The sequence below is a fragment of the Saccoglossus kowalevskii genome, chromosome 18, assembly GCF_978046115.1.
Source record: "Saccoglossus kowalevskii chromosome 18, keSacKowa6.1, whole genome shotgun sequence".
Classification (NCBI taxonomy): Eukaryota; Metazoa; Hemichordata; class Enteropneusta; family Harrimaniidae; genus Saccoglossus; species Saccoglossus kowalevskii.
In genome coordinates, this window is record NC_140658.1 from 22,716,495 (window position 1) to 22,736,873 (window position 20,379).

The 20,379-nt window shown below is 36.5% G+C and overlaps 2 protein-coding genes across 2 annotated transcripts; both read right to left on the reverse strand.

The window, feature by feature from the left end:
- Positions 1–853: 853 nt before the first annotated feature.
- LOC100375851 (uncharacterized) lies at positions 854–11,986 on the reverse strand. The gene is made up of 5 exons (XM_002741976.4): positions 11,804–11,986; positions 8,688–8,972; positions 4,500–4,841; positions 2,355–2,549; positions 854–2,112 (listed from the first exon to the last, which is right to left on the reverse strand). The coding sequence occupies exons 1-5, from the start codon at positions 11,823–11,825 to the stop codon at positions 2,039–2,041; spliced, it is 918 nt and encodes a 305-aa protein (XP_002742022.1). The 5' UTR covers positions 11,826–11,986; the 3' UTR covers positions 854–2,038.
- A 780-nt stretch (positions 11,987–12,766) lies between these two features.
- On the reverse strand, positions 12,767–18,588 carry LOC102801517 (uncharacterized). Its single transcript, XM_006825516.2, has 6 exons — positions 18,399–18,588; positions 16,736–17,386; positions 16,361–16,597; positions 15,682–15,801; positions 14,774–15,415; positions 12,767–13,189 (listed from the first exon to the last, which is right to left on the reverse strand). Exons 1-6 carry the CDS (start codon positions 18,586–18,588, stop codon positions 12,975–12,977), a joined length of 2,055 nt encoding a protein of 684 aa, XP_006825579.2. The 3' UTR covers positions 12,767–12,974.
- Between the last annotated feature and the right edge of the window lie 1,791 nt (positions 18,589–20,379).

The window sequence follows — 20,379 nt, forward strand, 5'->3', positions numbered from 1 at the left end:
TCTGGAACCATGACTTCATCTTCTGCCAGGGATGGTGTTGGAGACCTCGGCCTTTCAGCTACCTGGCCTCTGCCTGTCCCTCTCTGGCTCTTCTTTGCTGCATCTCTACCTCTCTTGGGTCCCATCTTTGTGTTTTTTAGTAGTTTTTCAGGTTCAGCATACTTCTTTGTTTGAAAACAATGAATTCAATGAGCTATTATTATAGGGATGGAGACAGAGTGTGGGTATTGAAGGAGCATGTGAAGAAGCGTGAGAGAGCGAGATTTGGCTTGCCAAGCGTAACAAAGCCTAACAAAGTGTGCCAATCCTTGATCAAAGCATCTCAATTCGCGGGAATGCGCGAGAGTCCTTCACAAAAGCGTACCTTGATGAAAACGTCTGACCTCGTGACAGATCTTCATGCCAGATCGTAGAAAATCTTGAGACATCTTAACGAAGCATGTCAATTGGTGACAGACCGTGAAGGCTGGGTTCTCCGCATTGAACCAAGCTCTGTTAAGCTTTCCTATGCTTTGAATCAAGCTTTCTTAAGCTTTGATACGCTCTCTGCACTTTAATCAATTCATGACAGAGCATCAAAAATGTTCAAACAGTTTAAAATTTGTTGGCGCTCTTGCCGAATGTTCCACTTTACTCCAAGCTTTCCACTATCTATTACGACCCCGACGCTTTAATCAAGCTTTGTTAGGCTTTTGTGCCGCTTTAAAGTGCCATCAAAACGATGATGGTGTGAACTAAGCATTTAAGCAAGGGATGGTGGTTACATGCTAATTACCCAACAACTCTTGAGACCCAGGTTCTGGAATTGTAAAGTGCGAACCATTGTTTCCTTCAAATGGGATTAAGTGAAAACTTTTCAATTTATGAATAAATTACGGTTTGTTTTTATTCTACTCAAGATTTCTTTAGTTTCAATAAGTTCATCGAATAATGCGATACGTACAGCTATTGGTATGCTAGATGAGAATCTTCTGTGATAAATTAATTTCACAGATCCGGCTTCTTCTGGGCATTATCTTTTTCATATGATGTGTGCAGAGTGTGTGTGAATTGAGAAAAAAATCAACAGCTACAAAGATGTGAACCGTTATCTACTAAAGCTACATATAGTTATATGCATATTTGAAATACATTTTGTACCATACATGCACACTCCTTACATATTCATATGGCGTAATTTACATAATGGGTTCTAGTGCACCTTGGGTAATCTCTGTGACTCGTGTGTAACTATGCCTGCTATACATGCACCACCACCGCTGTGCTAATTTACATGGCAAAATCTCTGGATTTTCCTCCAAATCTATATTTGCATATATATTCTTCCAAACGCACTACTTATTAACATAATAATACTGATTATGCATGCAAAACAGTATCATTCTATGCAGTGTTTGCATCTGGCTATGGCTCTCAATGTTCAATGATACAGTTGTATGTTCAAATTGTTTCACGCCGTCATATAATAATGAATTTTGTAACAAAAAACTTGTTCCATGTTTGGAAATAGGTTACAGGGCTATCATAATATTATTTTGGCCAGTTAATGCTCTATGCCAGCAAGTCAAATTAAACACAGGCACATGGAGACATTTCTTCAAAGTATTATTAGTGAATGAATCTCAGTAAATGAGTTTTACTTTCCCATTGTGTCTGTGATACACATACCCAGGTTTGGGGTTTGATCCCTTTTGGTTGTTCAATTTGTACTTTAAATATTAATTTATTTTAACCATGTATGCAAATCTAGTTGATTATTTTGAACAAATTTTTACAAGGAATTAATTACATCTTCCTCATAACATATGGAAATGAAACCTCAACTGGATCAGACGACAGGTACTTGACGATATATTCACTTGGAGTGAATATATATTTCTCACACCAGCCAAACTCAGACTTACTGATGACTAGGGCTTCCCTTGATGGATTCTAGAGACATGCGTGTTGTGCATGATGTTCAAGAGCTTCTTCACAGCTAATATGTTCTACTTGAACAGTTCATGCCCAAACGACCTTTTAGCAATATGGCTTCAGCTCAGCTTGTAGCACTGCTGTCGTGATTCATCTTTATCCAATATTTAATGAGGAGCAGAAAAACACTCATTTCCTCTGAAAATAAAAAAATCAACAAAAAGTCATAATGTTAATAATATCAGTGTGTATACAAGATTTAGTGTACATACAGGTGGTTGTGCACTGCATATTTGTACTAGTATATATGGTTTTAACAAATATTTGCTAAATTGCTAAAACAATGTTAATTACATGTACAATGTACACGTATATTACTGTTCACAATTTAATAAAGGTGCCAATGCTCTAACACTGGTACCATAAACACTGTAACTTACCTTCATGTAATGAACTGTCCTCCTTGACTTGTTTCATCCATGTCTGGATATCTATTTCATTTCCAGCACTTAACGACTGTCTCAGTTTTATCATTGGAGTAACAGCTGTTGAATCTGTATTGCTAAGACTCGTTAGAAGACGATTGAATGGAGTTTCCAGTTGCTGTACCATTGCAGTTTCTCTACTGAGGTGAGCTGCAAAGACAGTAAAACTAAGCATCTTGGGAAAGTACTGTTGAGCACACACAGTTTTATATTTAGGTTATTGAGTTGGCTATGAGCTATATTGTAACTCAGGCAGCCCTAATAGAAACTATCATTGAAACCATAATAAGTCATAGGTGGGTTTTTGATGTTGATTATTTCTATTTATTTATTGATTTATGTGATTTGTTCCAATTTAATGAGTAATTCCGAGTAGTGTGTTTATAGATGTTATACATAATTATTTTGTTTCACTTTGTATAGAAATCAATCAAAAACATTCCATCCTTCCTTTCTTGCTGATATTCCCTGATTAGTTTGGTTAACCTCTGCCTGCGTGGAAAATGCCTCAATGTTTTATTCTTCCTTTTAAAGTTTAATGATAGTTCTGTTCTAGTGTAGTCCTCGTCAGTTTTTAATCTATTTCATGCACTGTTTGTGCTTTTATGACTTTCTACAAGTCTCTGTAACTACCAGATGTTTACACTTCAGCAATAAATGGAGCTTATGTTGAACAAGTGATTCGTTAGTTTTCAAGTTCAAGTTGAAGTCCTATCTCATGTTGAAATGTGGTCGACCAAACCCAACCACAGAAACACTATGAAAGAAACGGGGAGCCATGATACCCCTTGAGATAAGGATTGGAAACCCATAATGTTTGCAGGTGTGAAAGCCATTAATATTGAGTGTCCTGTGAATATGTAGATTTAGTTCAGATGTTAGGAAGCCTTCCTACTATAAAAATAACATTACAATACCTGTTATAAAAGATGGTCAACACTTAAACTTGATTTGTGATTTACGATTCTATTAATTAAATTGCCATCATATATAGGAAAGCAATTCCAATTTAATTAAATTCAATTAAATTGCAACCCTATACAGGACTGTAATTCAATTTGACTCAATTAAATTACAATCTTATGTGTGAATGCATTAAGTAATTCAAATTATAGTCACAAAATGTTCAAATCTGATAGAGGTCCACCCAAAGTACATATATACCAAGTCTCACAGCAAACAGAGTAGAGGTTTTTGAGTAGAAATCACCAATAACTTTTTTGCCCAAAACTTATATTCACTAAATTTACATACCGGTAATTGTAAATGTAATCACGTAATTATCAAATCTAATAGAGGTACACATATACAAAGTATTAAAGCAATTGTAATAGCAGTTTTTAAGAAGAAGTTGAAAATAATATTCATGCGTGTGTGCCTGTGAATGCACTGAGATATTACCATAATATTCCGTACGAAATTATGTCAAGAAATAACCATGCCAACTGCGTCACAACCAGTCTATGCCTAAATGAAGCACAACGGTGAATGTTGAAAGGCTGAAGGATAACCCAGTATTGTGACATTGCACACACAAACAAACACAACCACCAGGAGCCACACAAGTGAGTGAATGTATGTTTTGACAGCTTTATATTTTGAAACTTCTAGACACAAAATATCAAAGCAATTCTTAGTACCGGTAGCAGTATTTAAGAAGGGATCAAAAATAACATTTTCAAAATAAAAAAAAAAAAATATTCGCTAACATTTGTAAATTCAATATATCTCCAATCAATGTTCAAATCTAATAGAGGTCCACCCAAGTATCATATATACCAAGTATCAAGGTATTCTGAGTAAAGGTTTTCAACAAGAAGTCTACAATAAATTCGGAATTGAAGACATCATCACAGAAAGATCAAATCTCACAGAAATCTGCCCAAGGAACATATGTGCCAAGTATAAAAGCAATAGAGTTAGCGGTTTGTTTAAAGGAAAAGTTGATGTGATGTACAGTGTACAATCACCCATACCAACAATTCTGCCTGTCATATTCAATTGAGAGAATTTATACAACTCTTTTAGAAATCCAGATTACTATATTATGGAGAGTAAGCATGTTGTGAAAGAACTAAAAAAAGGAGAAATCTTTGTTACCTTCAGTAATATAAACATCCCAAACATTGCTGAGAAAGGTACGTAATTCTTGGATTTTCTCCTCTGTGGTCTCAACCTCTGATTTTTCACCTTTCAACTCGGGTGTGTAGGTGAATTCAACGCAATTAACTTTTGACTTGCCTCCTTGCTCAAGTCTCTGAAAGAAATGTCGCTTCTTTTTTCGCTTTTTTCGTCTTTGGTTTTTAGTCAATTTTGTCTCTTCTTTACTTGAGTCATTCACAGAATGTGTTGTTTCGGAAACTCTCACTGTATCGCAGCAAACATTTTTGCTAAACTTTCCTCTACGTCTTTTTCTCTTTCTTCTTTTTCTGTCTGTCATTTCTGTTGATATGAATAAATTCAGATTCTCATGGATTTGCGGAAATGAGAATCTGGCATAATTTCGAGCTTTGATGTTAGCTTGCTTTTAAATTGCAATGACTCTTGTAAACACATATATAGAACAAGTCATTGATAATGACACAGTCCCTGTTAAATTTGTGAAAGTTCTCTTTGTGCTTGTCATATTAAAGTGGAGGGGTTGTTGCGAGCGTGTCCTTGAAACTTGAGTACAAAGTTGCGTATACAACAGATTGTTTGTTTACATCGAATTCAAACACGTGTTGCGTGACGACCCCTCCAGTACAAGACATAGCAAAGAAAAACATAGATCACAAGTGAAAGCATGTCCAAATTATCACATTTTAAACAAACAAGATGGTCGCCAGTCGGCCATATTTGATCAAATTGCAAATTGAATTGACATGTACATGTATCCATTTACGACACGCTAAATATCAATGAAAATGATACATGGGTGACAGAGATATAGTAATATGGCCAAAAATAAAAACCATCTTTGATCTGATTATGAAACAAAGTGACATGTATGATGTATGTGCCAAATACGAATGAAAATGGTACATAAATCTTGGAAATATAGTAGTAAGGCCAAAAAGTCAGATGGCTGACAATCGGCCATCCTTGATCCGATTTTGAAACAAATTGTCATGGACATTTATCCTAACATGTATAAAATATATGCCAAATTTGAATGAAAACTGACAAAGCATGTCCAAAATACAACATTTTCAAAAAACAAGATGGCTGCCAGTCGGCCATTTTGAATTGAATCACTAAACCACTGCATGTGCATATGTCCCACATAAAGTACTAGGCACATGCAAAGAATGAACAAAATTGTTCCAGAAGATTCTGAAATATGACTCCGCACGGATGCACGCATAGACGGACGAACGGACGGAGACCGAAATATAAGTCCCCGTTTTCGGACTTCGTCCGAACAAGGACTAGCTTGACACTTCAACATTTCGAGGAATGAAAACTATATAGAGAACATAAACCAAAACTGGACTTGCCTTGTAATATCTAAGTTTGAAAGACATTGGATAAAAACTGTTTTAGTTTTAAAGTCAATGATAACAACAAGTCATCTGAAGATGATACAGCCCTCACTTAGTTGGCTATGAATTATAAAGTTTGAATGTATATGTATAAAATTGGGTAGGAAGACTAAGTTGAAAATCAAAAGTAGGTTACTCAAAGTTATCAGCTAGGACATCTCTATTGAATTTGGTAAAATTTGCATCAATAAAGTACTAGGCACATGCAAAGAATAAACAAAATTGGTCCAAAAGATTCTGAAATATGACTCCGCACGGATGCACGCACAGACGGACGAACGGACGGAGACTGAAATATAAGTCCCCGTTTTCGGACTTCGTCCAAACAAGGACTAGCAAAATGAAGCTTGACACTTCAACATTTCGGAGAATGAAAACTATATAGAGAACATAAACCAAAACTGGACTTGGCTTGTAATATCTAAGTTTGAAAGACATTGGATAAAAACTGTTTTAGTTTTAAAGTCAATGATAACAACAAGTCATCTGAAGATGATATAGCCCTCACTTTGTTGGCTATGAATTATAAAGTTTGAATGTATATGTATAAAATTGGGTAGGAAGACCAAGTTGAAAATCAAAAGTAGGTTACTCAAAGTTATCAGCTAGGACATCTCTATTAAATTTGGTAAAATTTGCATCAATTTTAACAAAAATTCACAATCAATTGAATATGGAAATTTAATTGAGTCAATATTAAATAGCAAATGCATGAACTATTACACAAGATATTAACAAAAATTCAAAATTAATTAAATATTCAAATTAGCTCATTAATTAAATTTTGCATAGCAAACATCTTATATTGACAGATCAAGTAAGTCTATACCAAGTTTAGTCTCATTCGGACAATTAGTTCAAAAAATTCAAAATTAATTAAATATGCAAATGAGCTCGTTTATTAAATTGAAACTCAATATTGCATAGCATATATCTTATATTGACAAATCAAGTCTCCACAAAGTTTGGTCTGATTTGTAATATTTAGTTCACAAGATATTAACAAGAATTCAAATTAATAATTAAATATGCAAATGAGCTCATTAATTGATTCCTTGAAAAAATAAATCAATGTGCATCTGTACCAGTGGTCACTCTGTCTTTGTACCAAGTCTCAGCAAAATTGGTCCAGGCATCTCCGAGAAATGATGATGGACACACCCAAAAAAGGATTTTACAGGATTTTGACATTCAAAATGGCCACCAGGCCTCCATATTTGATCAAATCAGGAAATAAATCCATGTGAATATGTATACCTCCTCACTGTGTCTTTGTACCTAGTATCATTGAAATCAGACAAGGCATCTCTGATAAATATCAAAAAAGCCATGATTAACAATCAAAATGGCTGCCAGTCGGCCATATTTGATCATTTCAAAAAAGTAAAACAACGTGCATCTGTATGGGTGGTCCCTTTATCTTTGTAACTAGTCTCAACAAAATCGGTCAAGCCATCTCAGAGAAATGACAATGGACACACAAGGACTGAATTTGACTGAATTTTGGCATTGAAAATGGCCGCCAGTCGGCCATATTTGGACGAATCGGAAAATAAATTGACTTGCACATGTATGGATGACCACCAGTATGTCTTTGTACCAAGTTTTAAAAAAAAAACAGTCCAGCCATCTCCAAAAAATCACTCGGGACGGACTGACGGACTGACAAAGGCGAAACTACAAGCCCCCTCCCGGACTTTGTCCAGATGTGGGCTAATAATGAGAACAGACATAGTCCTTTCCTGCACCTTGAATTTCATCAACGATGATAAGAACCAAGGTGATAAAACCAAAATTTGTTTCCATATTTCAAACAAAATTCTGATCAAAACCTGTAGCCGATTGAATTAAAAAATTATAGAAAGAAATATAACTAAGCTTGATAATTTATAAACCATAGTGTTAGCAAATTAGTAGTTTGGCAATTATTTATTCCAATGAGTCATGGAACATAATGTATAGACAGGATTTCTCTGATTTAATGGTAACCTGCAGAATTTAGATCCACATTAATATATTGAATAAAATTATAGTGGGAACTGTAATTTATTTTATTTCAAAAATTACATACATTTCAGAACACAAAGTGGAGAACATGATAACAATTGCAAACAGTCGAGAATATTAAGAATACTAAAAAACATGTGTACTACTCTTTGGGAAAGATTAATGTTAATGAAACCTCCACCCACACACACACAGACAGACACACACACACAAACCCAACTCCCCTATAAAGAAAATCCCACTCTATTTTGATTTTAGAAGAGTATTGATCCCATTCATAAGTACAAAGCTAGCAAAAACACTGATAACTCATACATACACTTGTACAACAAGAAGCACCTAACTGCTGACATTTCATTTGTCGTATATTAAAAAACAAAAACAGTGGGGGTGTGACATTCTCAATGACTTTATTAAAAAAAAAAATGTGCTTTCGTGACAACTTCATAAATAAATTTTAGTATTGATCCCCATAAGATAAAATATTTTTCATTTTATATATTTTTTTAAGACCATTAATTACCTTCAGTGTGTAATGAACAAATGAAAACAGTACTATGGACATTTCTTTTACATGCCCTGAAAATCGAGCAATGGACAACTTCAGCAAATTTTCACCACTGATAACATTAGGTTATAGAAATAATATTTTCATATACAGTGAATTCCATTGAGCAAGCTAAATGTAGCTGGATAAATCACAGCAAGCTTAGATCTGGATGTGAAATCAACAAATATATGTGACCAATGCACTAACCTGATTCAGATAGTGAACTTTCTGATGTTTCATCCTCATCATCACATGGGCCTTCTTCTGTTACCATAGAAACCCCTCCAGGTGGCATACAAACTGTGTATAATCTATGGGAGTGGTGAAGATTGTCTACTAAACTACATGTATTTTGTGATGCCTTAGCTTTTACACTTGTCTTTACCTCAAAAGGTCCTTCAATCATCTTAGCATGATCAACGTTAAGCAGACTCGTCCTCTGCAGCAAAGGTTCTGATGGATACAGTCTATTAAGCACTTTATTGGTGAAAGCTGCATTTAAAAACGAGAAAAAACAAGTAATATTCGCAGAAAAAATAAGTAAGGCAGTATTGTCATGATTCCCTGGCGTTGAGTGGATGGTGTGATGGTTTGGTGGTGCTGGGTTGTGAAATGAATTAATCACTAGCTGCTTCTATCAGTTTTCATTCAAGTCTTGCATATGAGAAAACTGTTTACAGAAACTACCATGAAAACAACATTATAATCCCCAATTTTTGGATTACAAACTAAAGTCGAAATTTCACGATTGAAAGTTCAAGGTCATATTTTTGTTAATGGACTGTCCCATCATTCATATCGCACGGTTTCGCTAAAGCAGCCCATTCATAACCGACCCATGTATAATGAGGCTTTGGCCAAATAAATGGACCCTGGCTGGCGAAGTTAAGACTTAGTAAACAATAAATTGCATTCCATTTACTTCCATTAGATAGCTCTATGTTGCAAGAAGGGGTCCACTTTTTGGATAAAAGTGTCTGGAGAGTGGTCTATAATTTCAGCTATAAAATCAGAACCATAGTCTGTGAAAGGCCTAGGGATCTAAAAGTGCTGGTTGCACACCCCTATCACTTTTACAGGTACAGTGTATGTAAAAAATCTCTCCCCCATTGCCCGCTGGGACCAATATTACAGTGGTTAAGATTCAGATTATTACTTCTTAGCTTTGGTTTTGGCACTCACTATCATGACAAAAAATATTTTTAAAATGTTCTAGTTTTGTCACTTTTGTTGTTGAATTAACTGTTTTACATCGAAAATATGGCAAATAATTACAAATATCCTATGACACGAGTTGCTATTTTGGATTTAAAGGGCGACTCGCGCTGCGCATGTGCGACATTTGTGTTGATAAACATTGATTTTTCCGCAATCCAATGCGCTTTTCTAACGGAAATCACAAGTATGAGGTTTGACCTAGGCATGACTCACACTAATTACCGCTGGTGACTCATTCAATACCTTCCTATCACCTAAAAATACCTAATTCAAGCTTGGCAACGCCTCAGTTTGTACTCGTTGATCTGCACAACAGTCAAAGTCGCCATCTTTGTTTATATGAGACCCATATATCTCGCGCATGCGTGGCGCGACGACTACCGCCCTTTAATCTATGTTATGCATGTCGGATGACAATTTTTAAATTCATATTTTCAATTCTTTCACAATTTTTTAAGTTATCTTGATCATTCTTTCTCACAACATCTTCCAGCTGACCACACCACCTTAGTTTTCAAATGGGAACTTTTAACTTTGACAGTTCATTGACCCGGACAATCAGACTATTTCTATATATTTTTTTATTAGACGCATAAAATCCTTAGGAAAGGATAAAAAGGGTCTTACAGAGAGAAATTAAAACAAACTACAATCTAAAAAAGAAAACAAAAAATAAAAACTTTTCTAAAAAAAATCAAAAAAATCAAAAACAATAAAGACAATTTGCAGCCAATGGTGAATACAGAATATAGAATGAACACAAAATGTAGCCTAATACACTGATAATTGTTGCTGTTTTGTTCCATAGCTGTTTTTTAGGAAGACTGCTAAGGCTGGTGCTAGAGTATGGTTTGCCATAATCAAAATGAATTTATTCTGACTATTTTCTTTATCAAAATTTGGAACTTTATTTTGTGCAGTCAGGAATAATTTGTCCCTATGGTGACTGTAAGCTGGACATTTCATTACAAATGCTGCTCATCCTCAATTATATTTTGGCTGCACATATCACATGTTCTTTTATCCAGCGGCATATTATTATGTCTGCCTTTCTCAATTTTAAGGTCATGGTTGCTTGTCCTGAATTTTGCAATTAACCTTCTAAGACCATGGTTCTGCATAATAATTAGGTAATTTTCAATTTTTAAATCTTGTTTGAAAAGTCTGTATGTTCTTAGTTTGTTTTTAGCCAAGGTTTGTTTTCTATTATCATTATGCATGTCTAAGATCCATTGGTTCTCAAATGATTTGTTTATTTTTTTTATGAATAAAGTCTAAATTTTTCTTAATTATTTTTTCACTTGAGTTTACAATGGTGACAACATCTATATCTTGCATGAGGGTTTCTACACTTGTAAACCATTTACTTTTTACATTCTTATTTACTAAGTAGGCTTCTCTTAGTAATGTGTTATCAGAGTTTGTTACCCGGTTGAAATATTTAAGTCGTTGGTGTGAATTTTGAGAGACCAAGAATGAACCGACAAAATGAAAGATGGACATCCTCAACTGCAGACTTAGTTGTGCTTTCATCACCCCAAACATCACTACCATATACAATAATGGATCTTATCAGTTTGTCAAATAAAGATAGTTGGAGGGGTATGTTTAGTGAGTTGTCATAACCGAGTTTGCATTTCAAAGCAAAGAGAGCTTTCATCCTTTTATTTTTTAAATTATTGATACCCTCTTTATGTTTGCCATTAGCACTTATAGTTATACCCAGGTAATTAATTTGCTTAACAACGGCAATTTCTTTTTCAGCGAAGAAGAATATATTATTGCTCAGGGCTCTGTTTGATTTATTGAATACAATAACCTTTGTTTTCTCTGTATTAACAGCCAGGCGCCATTTTGACATACTAGTATATATTTTTAAGTTGTCTAAACAGTTTTGTAGCCCCCTAGCAGATTTAGATAAAATGACAACATCATCTGCATATAGGAGACAACTTACTTTTAAATTATCAAGAACCGGGGAGTCACAGTTTTCAGAGTTGAAACAGTCATTTAAGAAAATGTTAAAAAGAGTAGGGCTAAGATTGCACCCTTGTCTGATATAGAGCACAGATTTATCATAAACGGGGCCATCGATTCAAACTCACCTTCCTTTCTTTTAGCACTCATGGTGATAATATCGGCGAAAGGGATCCTCAGTGCCGACAAGTAATCATCATTTGTTTATTTATTAAATGCTGCACGTCATTCGTCGCATGGGCAGCGCCATCTTGGTTCACATTGACATGTATACAGCGCCGCTAGCGGCAAGAACAACTATTTCGGATGGAAAACTCTTGGTGGCAGTATTTATTTAAAACGTTCGTTCAGTACCAGAAAAGCAGACATTGGTATCACCTTGAAAATCGGGCCTTATCACCAAAACACGACCGATTTTCGTCCAATCTATGTTTTTTGGATAATATCATTAATTCAGTCCAGCGGTTGGATAGGTTATTTATTTATCACTCCGGCGAAAAAATCAACAATAATAGCAAAGGAGGTGAGAGACCGGATTTTCAAAAACATGTTTTATATATAAGGTATATAAAAACACAACGATATGTTTTATCCAAACATAACTGCAGTCCTGCAATTCTGAAAACTCAATCTAAAATGATTTACTACCATAACTTTCAGTATTGTTCGGTTATTCGCGAGAAGTTTCTCACCGGATGCATTTATTGTAAGATACTTAATACTTTTAGTCAAAGTCGATGGCAGATCAAATAATATGTTCTCTGTGAACAGCTGATCTTTCACCCATAAGGCTACTTTCCCGGAAGTCGAAAATGCGGCGTTGTAGTTTGGGGGAGTAACTTAAACTTGCACGCGTGATAATTTACTTCTGGGTGTACCAATAGACGTCACAACACAAAATCCCTCCTATGGACTATCAGAAAACTGACATGTTTGTATTTTCCGCAATGACAAAGCAGGCGTATCTCTGCACCCCAGTCTCGCTACTTCCGGGAAAGTGGTCCTTATGCGTCAGGGAAGGCCGCCACCACTAGATGGCGCTGCTAATAGGAGAGGTTCAAATTATTTCGACAAATCACATTAATCAACCATTACAAGTATAGTGAAACATTTATTGAAAGCAATTTAGAAAAAAAATGTATACATTTCAGCATAGTTAAATACTCAATATTCATGGCCATGTGGGACAGTGTCCCCAGACGATAATTTCATTGTAGGCTGACACTAAAAAAAAAAACGGATATTAGCCCGGATACTAGCTTATTTTCTTTTTATGATCTACTCTATGTGTCGCTAAACTTAAACCAGGAAATCGTAAACCATCGCCATAATCCTTGAATTTCGTGGACAAATGTTCTTAAAATATTTGCCTTCCTTGAATGAAATGTCACGGAGCAGACAGGAATTCCCAATCACGTCCATTCCGACATCGACGGCGAGCTCTTGGCACATCAAGTTGCTATGAAAACCGATCACATGACTGTATCCTTGGTTACGTGCCTTATTTATAGTTTCTGAGAAGAGAAGCAATAAACAACAGTAAAATAAAGTTTGGTATTTCATCATTTTTTTAAACACTAATGGGACACCCCCGGTCCTGGAACATAATATGTGCGTTTCCTAATGTCAGAGGAACGGTGTACATAATCGTAGTCAACTCTGATCGAGAAAATGTAAAAATAAAGCGGGTAGACACACGTTTTACCAAATATACCCCTTTACAGAGGCTTTCAACGTTTAACCACAGTTCAACTATCCCTCTATCTAGAGGGACTGTGGTTTAACACACATACAAGAATAATAATAATAATAATAACTCTATTTAATTAAGCGCAACAATTCCAACATATGAAGATCAAAGGCGCTGATACAATAAACAATCAGTCAAATATTAAAAGCACATTTAAATAAGTGCGTTTTCAGTCTGGATTTAAAAATGTCTACTGAAGGACTAGAACGAACAGACAGAGGTAATTCATTAAAAAGTTTAGGACCTAAATTTTCAAAAGCACGGTCTTTGTACAACACCTTGGACTTTTTACTACACATCTGACGAGTTTTAATAAGAAACTTCGATTCAGATCTTAAACTACGACTCGGTACATAAAATTCACATAGATAATTTGGGGCAAAACCATACAAAGATTTATACACTAGTAAAAGTAATTTGAAATTGATTCTTTGTACAACTGGTAACCAATGAAGTTTAATAAAAATGTCTGTAATGTGGTCATATTTTCGAGCACGAGTGACAAGGCGGGCTGCTGCATTTTGTACACGAATAAGAGGTTTTATCTTAGTTACAGGGAGACCAGACAATAATGAATTACAGCTGTCTAAGCGAGAAGATATGAAAGCATGTACCAACTTTTCAGTATCAGATTGGGATAATGATTTACGAATACGATTAATATTTCTTAGATGGGAATATCCAGATCTACAAATAGTAGAAATGTGTGTTTCCATAGATAGCTGCGAATCAAACAAGACACCTAAGTTTCTAGCACTTGACGAAGCACTAACCAATTCTTCACCAATTGCGATACTAGACAAAGGACACGAGTCTTGTGAGAATCTCCGAGACGACATGCACACAAATTCAGTTTTCGACACATTCAAAAGTAGGAAATTACAAGACATCCAATCGCTAACATCTTGAATACATGTCTGAAGTATCACCCGGGCGCGAATTTGATCATCTTCAGAAACCGATAAATAAATCTGTGTGTCATCGGCGTAAAAATGATATTTTACGCCGTGACGTCGCAATAAGAACAAATTAACATGTTGGAATTGCTTTCTGTGATTGGTACACGATGTGTCACATGACAGAAATAAATAGCCAATTAGAAGGGCGATTACAAACAAATATGATTATTAGCAATCGTGATATATTACCATTTTTCTCTATGTATGTAAATAGTCTTAAAGCGGAGGAGTCGTCACCTACGCATGCATTAGGTGGCTATAGCGTGTCATTGTTTACAAACAAGCGTCTACCCATGAGTCTTTGCGTTCTTAGCGTGTGTTGTTATCGTCGCTTGGGACTCAATTCTCACGCGTGCGCAGGTGACGACCCTCCCGCTTTAAATAATTACCAACTATCAAACATTTTCTCAACTCTGTTCTTAAACGGACATCGACATCCCGAACAGCGGATATAACGTGACACATCCAGTTGCCCCGACCGGACACGTCAAACACTGCTTTGTAATACATTTCCATGGAAACAAGCGCATGTAAGTAAGCCTGCCACTGTGTACACGCGACCCCCTCGTAGCTCGGATGGCATTGGTGGAAAAAATCCGCGCATAACATGGCCGCTACCACGTGTCCACTTCGTTTATCAATCACCATAAGCGAGAGCGATCTGCAAGTTTCGTTATAGAACACCTCCCTCAACGCCGACAGTGCGAATACTCGTTTCACATCACAGGCGATATCAAGGCTTTTGACAAGAGGGTCTGTCCTAAGAAGCGATTCGACGCACACCTCGAGGGCTTCTGTTCTCAACGCCACTGAGGCATGGTAGAATGGTATCGCCTCGAAATTCTCCATGAGTTTTTCACCGTACCAAACTAAGCTGCCCACTTTCATCCCCGTTGCCATAGTAAACAATGACGGGTCTTTTTCCACGGCAACTCTTAAAACATCTTGAAGCTGAGGAGCATCAACAAATTCGGCTACGTTGATATCAATTCCCTGCTGCCGTAAGAGTCTAACGGTTAGAACGGCGGATTCTGTAATGAACAATTCACATGATGCATAGTTACACTGGAAATTCCATCCAGCTGCTGTCGGGTAATTAGCATATTAGCAAAAGCTGTCTGAGGTGTTCAGTAATGTTATGTTTAATGTGCTACATTGCCTAACTATAATTGTTGGGGGACAATATATTCTCTTCAGCGTAAATTCAGACTTCCGACATGTTTTCAATAGGCGAACCCTCCCATAACTTTTCATTTCCCTCTGACTACAGTTTTTTTTTTTAAATGAGCATACTCACCGTCCGAGGTACCATCAATTTCAAAAAAATTCTTTTCCAGTGGCACACATTCTAGTGGCATTTCTATAACACGCGAGACAGCTTTTCTCACAATCGCTGATACTTCACGGAGTAAGATGTCTGGAAAGAGAAAATAACGTTTGCTTTCGTTAGGAACCAATGGTGTGATTTGTATTACGTAACCACTACTGGTGTTATGAACGTAGCATATTATAGTTAGGCTTGATCACATGGCATCACGACCACATGGCGATTAGATGAAGATCGACTATTTGGAAGGGGTGGGCAAAACTAGTATTTATTGTTCATATAACGTGCGCATATTAATCCTTTTCTTTGTTGTGAATTTAGTAAGGTATGAAAGAAAAAAAAGAAAAATCAGGTGCGAGTCGATTAAAAAACAACTTTGTTTCTCTTTCTGTTTTTTTCTTCATTTCCGAAAGCACGTACATACTTTGTTACTGAACACTGTCCTGTAAAAATAACAATTCCCACCGACACGTTTGTTCCAATGCCAATGTCTGTTTCGTTCGCAGCCGAAACGTCCGTCCACCGGTTGCAATCAATCGCAGCGACGGGATGGACAGGGTTAGCATCACTAGCCCATGGTTGTTATATACATGTAGTAGTAGTTCCCCGGAAATCCATAAATATTACATATAAATTACTGAAATAATACCTTTGGTTTGGTTGTCAGGACGACCCCTATCACCAATTATTTTTCCCATCACGTATACGCGTAAGTCTGGTGGGTAGATGTACGTGAAACAATCGTTATAACGAGGATTGTTCCGTATAGTCTCTGATTTGACGAAAGCTTCGAAGCCAACTTCAGCCGCCACGCATTGTCCCAATGGATGCGTATAGATTCCCGCAATGCCTCGAAATCCGTACATCTCAGCTAGTTTGACCTTTTCTAAAAAAAAAAAAAAAAAAGGATATACCCTTGAGCATGTGCCCGAGTTTAATAGTATTTTAGAGATCCGAGAGCGAGTGTTGGAGACAATACGTGTTATATTAGTGAAGATTCTAACTACGTGCAAATTAAACTTACCAACCTCCATCAGCTTCAAAAGAAACGCCTTCGCGCGCGGGAACACATCGCAACTAATCGCCGATACCAATTGGAAGATCCATTCACCACAGGTATCCACGCCAAGAATGTTTTTCATTTCAAATTCCATTTCGCCTCGAATTTGTAAATATGCTTCAAGTGCCGGGTACTTTATGGTCGAAGAGAGAGAAGGGTGTTCTTCCACTGAGGCATCGGTGTTTACCGTGACCCCTACGATACTGTTATCGGTTAGATCTCTTATCATAAATGATAAACGATGGAAAACCTTCTTCTCAAACATGCGTTTTACAAACTTAGTGATCGTGTCGCGTTTTTCGGCTACTGACATCTCCATGGCCATGATGAATCGCTCTCCGTAAATTATAGCATCGATACACACTTCTCTAGCCTCAACTAATTCGCTGTTCCCAATCTCATTAAAGGGTACGATTTCATAACCACACGTATCTATGACGAGACCACCAGAATCGAACTCTGTTACTTCAATGTCATCGACAATTACTTTTGATGGGAAATGCCGTTCGCGGACGAGGTCGATAATGCCCTGTAGAGTTTCCGCTTTGAAAAAGTCCTGTATTGAGACACCGTAACCATGGCGACGCAGGTTTGACAAGGCGATGGTGCTTCTTACTGAAACAATCAAATCCAATAAAATGATGCGGAGACAGATAAAATTAATATATGAGAATATCACGTATCGGCACAATATACTATCTCCGGGGGGAAATACAATTACATACTTCGGCTAGGAAATTAAATCACCCCCTCCAGGAATAATGATTCATTTCTCATTTAAAAACAAAAATAATTGTTCGCGTGTTTTTATCATTTTAGTAGAAAACGATTCTCTAAGACAGACCGGAAACGGAAACGAGACAAAAACAAAAGATTTTTCAAGTTAGCGTGGGAGAAATAACGTTGCTAAGTATTATCGTCAAGGAAAGCTATTGTTTAAGCTAGTCTGTGATTGGTTGCTGGCAATGTTTGGGGGATTTTGACCAGTTTGTGACGTAGGCTTGTCTTAGAGAATACTTCTCGCCCAATTCATGCGACCGTGACGTAGGCAACGCGTGTAAAATACATTTTTTGTTTAGAGAAAATTTGAACGGGCATGTGTAACATTGCCGGAATATGTGTCCAAAAAAAAGTATACGCAATTTTGTACAACAATGTAACTACAATAATAATTTTAAAATTTCAGTGTTTCTAAGCCATGTTTTAAAACCAAACACATGCAAATTTAATCTCCACTTCTGTTCTTCAAGAAGAAAAATAGTTTACGATAATTGCTTAATATTGGCATGGCACGATTAAAGATCACTCAATGATAGTTCCCTTCACTAGATGCTAGCATAGAAATACAATATGACTTTCGTTTATTGGTGATTGTTTGCTGACATTTGTGAGTTAAGATTCACTGTCACGATTTCAATATTTGACGAAGTGAGCGAGGCTTTGAACATATATGCAAGTTTGTGAGTGGAATGGTCAAGCATTTACAACTGCGACAGTTCTACAGCATATTAAACTAATATTTTACATATAAATGAAAAACAAAAGACACACAGCCCGCTTACTAGTATATACTGATTTCATCCTTGTCTGTCTTTGGGTTGAAAGAAATGTTTGAGATAAATCTCACCTGAATTTCCACCAATTTCAAAAAAATTGTCGACAACGTCAATAATGTCGACTGGTAAATTGACAGCATCTGCAACTGACAGCACCACGGCTTCCGTTTTAGTGATTCTCTTTTTCCCTGTCGTGATTTCCGTCTGCACATGATGGTTGTGATCACCGAGGGCGCATTCTCTAGTGTCATCGTCACCCATATTGTGTATCTACAATATAAAACATATATTCTAGTACAACACGAAATTATTATTATTGAAATGAGACAAATTGAGATAGTTCGTCGTCAGAAATACGACCATCATTAATTGTGATGTCGAAATAACTATATTTCACAATATTTGTTTGTCTGTTTGTACCGAAAGTTCGAATAGACATGGTTGAACAATAACAGTAATGCAAAGAAGCACGTCATCCGCAATTATTTTGTGTCGTAAGAAATGCGACCCCCCGATCCTATAATTAAATAAAAAAGAACCTCATAGCAATTTCCCAATACTGTTTAAGGATGGGATAGACACAAATCGGTCATCGGTGCTAACTTTTCCAAATTTGGTATCGCATGGATTTGCGATACGGTGAGTTTTAAATTCACTGATTTAGTTGAGTGGATGTATAAGCGAAAATAAATCGAACGATTTTTAGGGTACGAGTACCATGCCTGGCTACCAATCGCAACGTTGTCATTACTTGTAGTTATCACTATGAAAAACGGTATGTCAACAGTAGCTGGGTCAAGGTTCAACAACAACAACACCTCTTCTGCTCTGTCATTTGCATCTGTTTGATTTCTAATACACCGAATATACGAAATAATTGTTTTATATGGACATACAACCGGGTCATGTTGTCTGCAACGTACGTGGTGGCGAATCAGACACAATTTCCCATATCTTAGTCAATAGTTTGAGTCTGTGTTCCTCCCAATTGTTTCATGTTGTTTGTTCCAGTGTAAGTTCATTGGTCTGTACGTGTGAAACAGGTACGAGAACTGAGCAAATGAATATAAAAACACGCTAGTAGAAAAGACGATGATTCCGATGTTAATTCTGCTTAAATTAAATGATGACATCATCATTTCAGCTCTACGATTATGTCGAGTTCATACGTTTAGTTCGCTATGCCGAGAAAAGGTCACGCGGATTTATACATGTGAACAACCTGTGCCGTACTTTTCCGATTACCATGAGTGAGAAACTAGCATATATGCCAATTAGGTTATTTGGTGTCACTAGAAGTGGGCGGGGACGGATATTTTGCCAATATTGTGAGGTTTTTGCGACATACTCCAGTGACATCGGATCTACAAACACGTAAAACTGGAGGTCGGGTATCACACGTGAACATACCTATATAATTCCGCACAGCGAGTTGCATTGAACTAGGAACCCATATTGTAAGATCGATGGTTTGACAGAAATGTGACGCCTCGTCGTCTGATGAGATTATGAATATGTTCAATATCAGGTTTGTTTAAGATTATTTGCAGGTCAATCAGATTTGAAGGGTGAACCGCGTACCTTTAACTTATCAACATTCCAAAAGTTATATGTGACTGTTTATATTTATTATCACCTTGGAAGTACTGCTAGTTAATATTCATTATGATAACAATATTTATTCCACTGAGGACAAGGGTCATGAGATTAAAAAAATCGCGTGTTTTCTTTTAGATAATGAATATAATCTGAACATCTCTGTAGGGCTCTCGATGTTGTTTGTAACATCTGAGCTGGGTCCATGGCAGCAAATTGGTATGGTATCGGCCACCATCACTAATTAAGAAAGCTCTCATATGATCCAGAAAGGCGTATAGCAAAAAATTGTTTAATCTTTTCGACTCCTTAAAGTTGCCTACAATTTTGGTTAATCCGGGATCTAACTCTCATTGGGAAAACTTCTAATTACGCTTATTCCGAAATTTCTCTGCACATTCAGCCAAATCGTTATAAATATTAAAATTAGCTCTATTCTGTACAAGTTTATTAGGA

Bases quoted from the DNA above. Each gene is read 5' to 3' on its own strand.
- LOC100375851 (XM_002741976.4), bottom strand. From the start codon at position 11,825: ATGAGTGCTAAAAGAAAGGAAG. The intron at 8,973-11,803 runs GTGAGTTTGAAT...TTTTAAATGCAG, and splicing joins GAGTGCTAAAAGAAAGGAAG to CTTTCACCAATAAAGTGCTT. The intron at 4,842-8,687 runs GTTAGTGCATTG...TCATATCAACAG, and splicing joins AAGTTCACTATCTGAATCAG to AAATGACAGACAGAAAAAGA.
- LOC102801517 (XM_006825516.2), bottom strand. From the start codon at position 18,588: ATGGGTGACGATGACACTAGAGAATGCGCCCTCGGTGATCACAACCAT. The intron at 16,598-16,735 runs GTAAGTTTAATT...TTTTTTTTTTAG, and splicing joins TTTGAAGCTGATGGAGGTTG to AAAAGGTCAAACTAGCTGAG. The intron at 15,416-15,681 runs GTGAGTATGCTC...TGTTCATTACAG, and splicing joins AATTGATGGTACCTCGGACG to AATCCGCCGTTCTAACCGTT.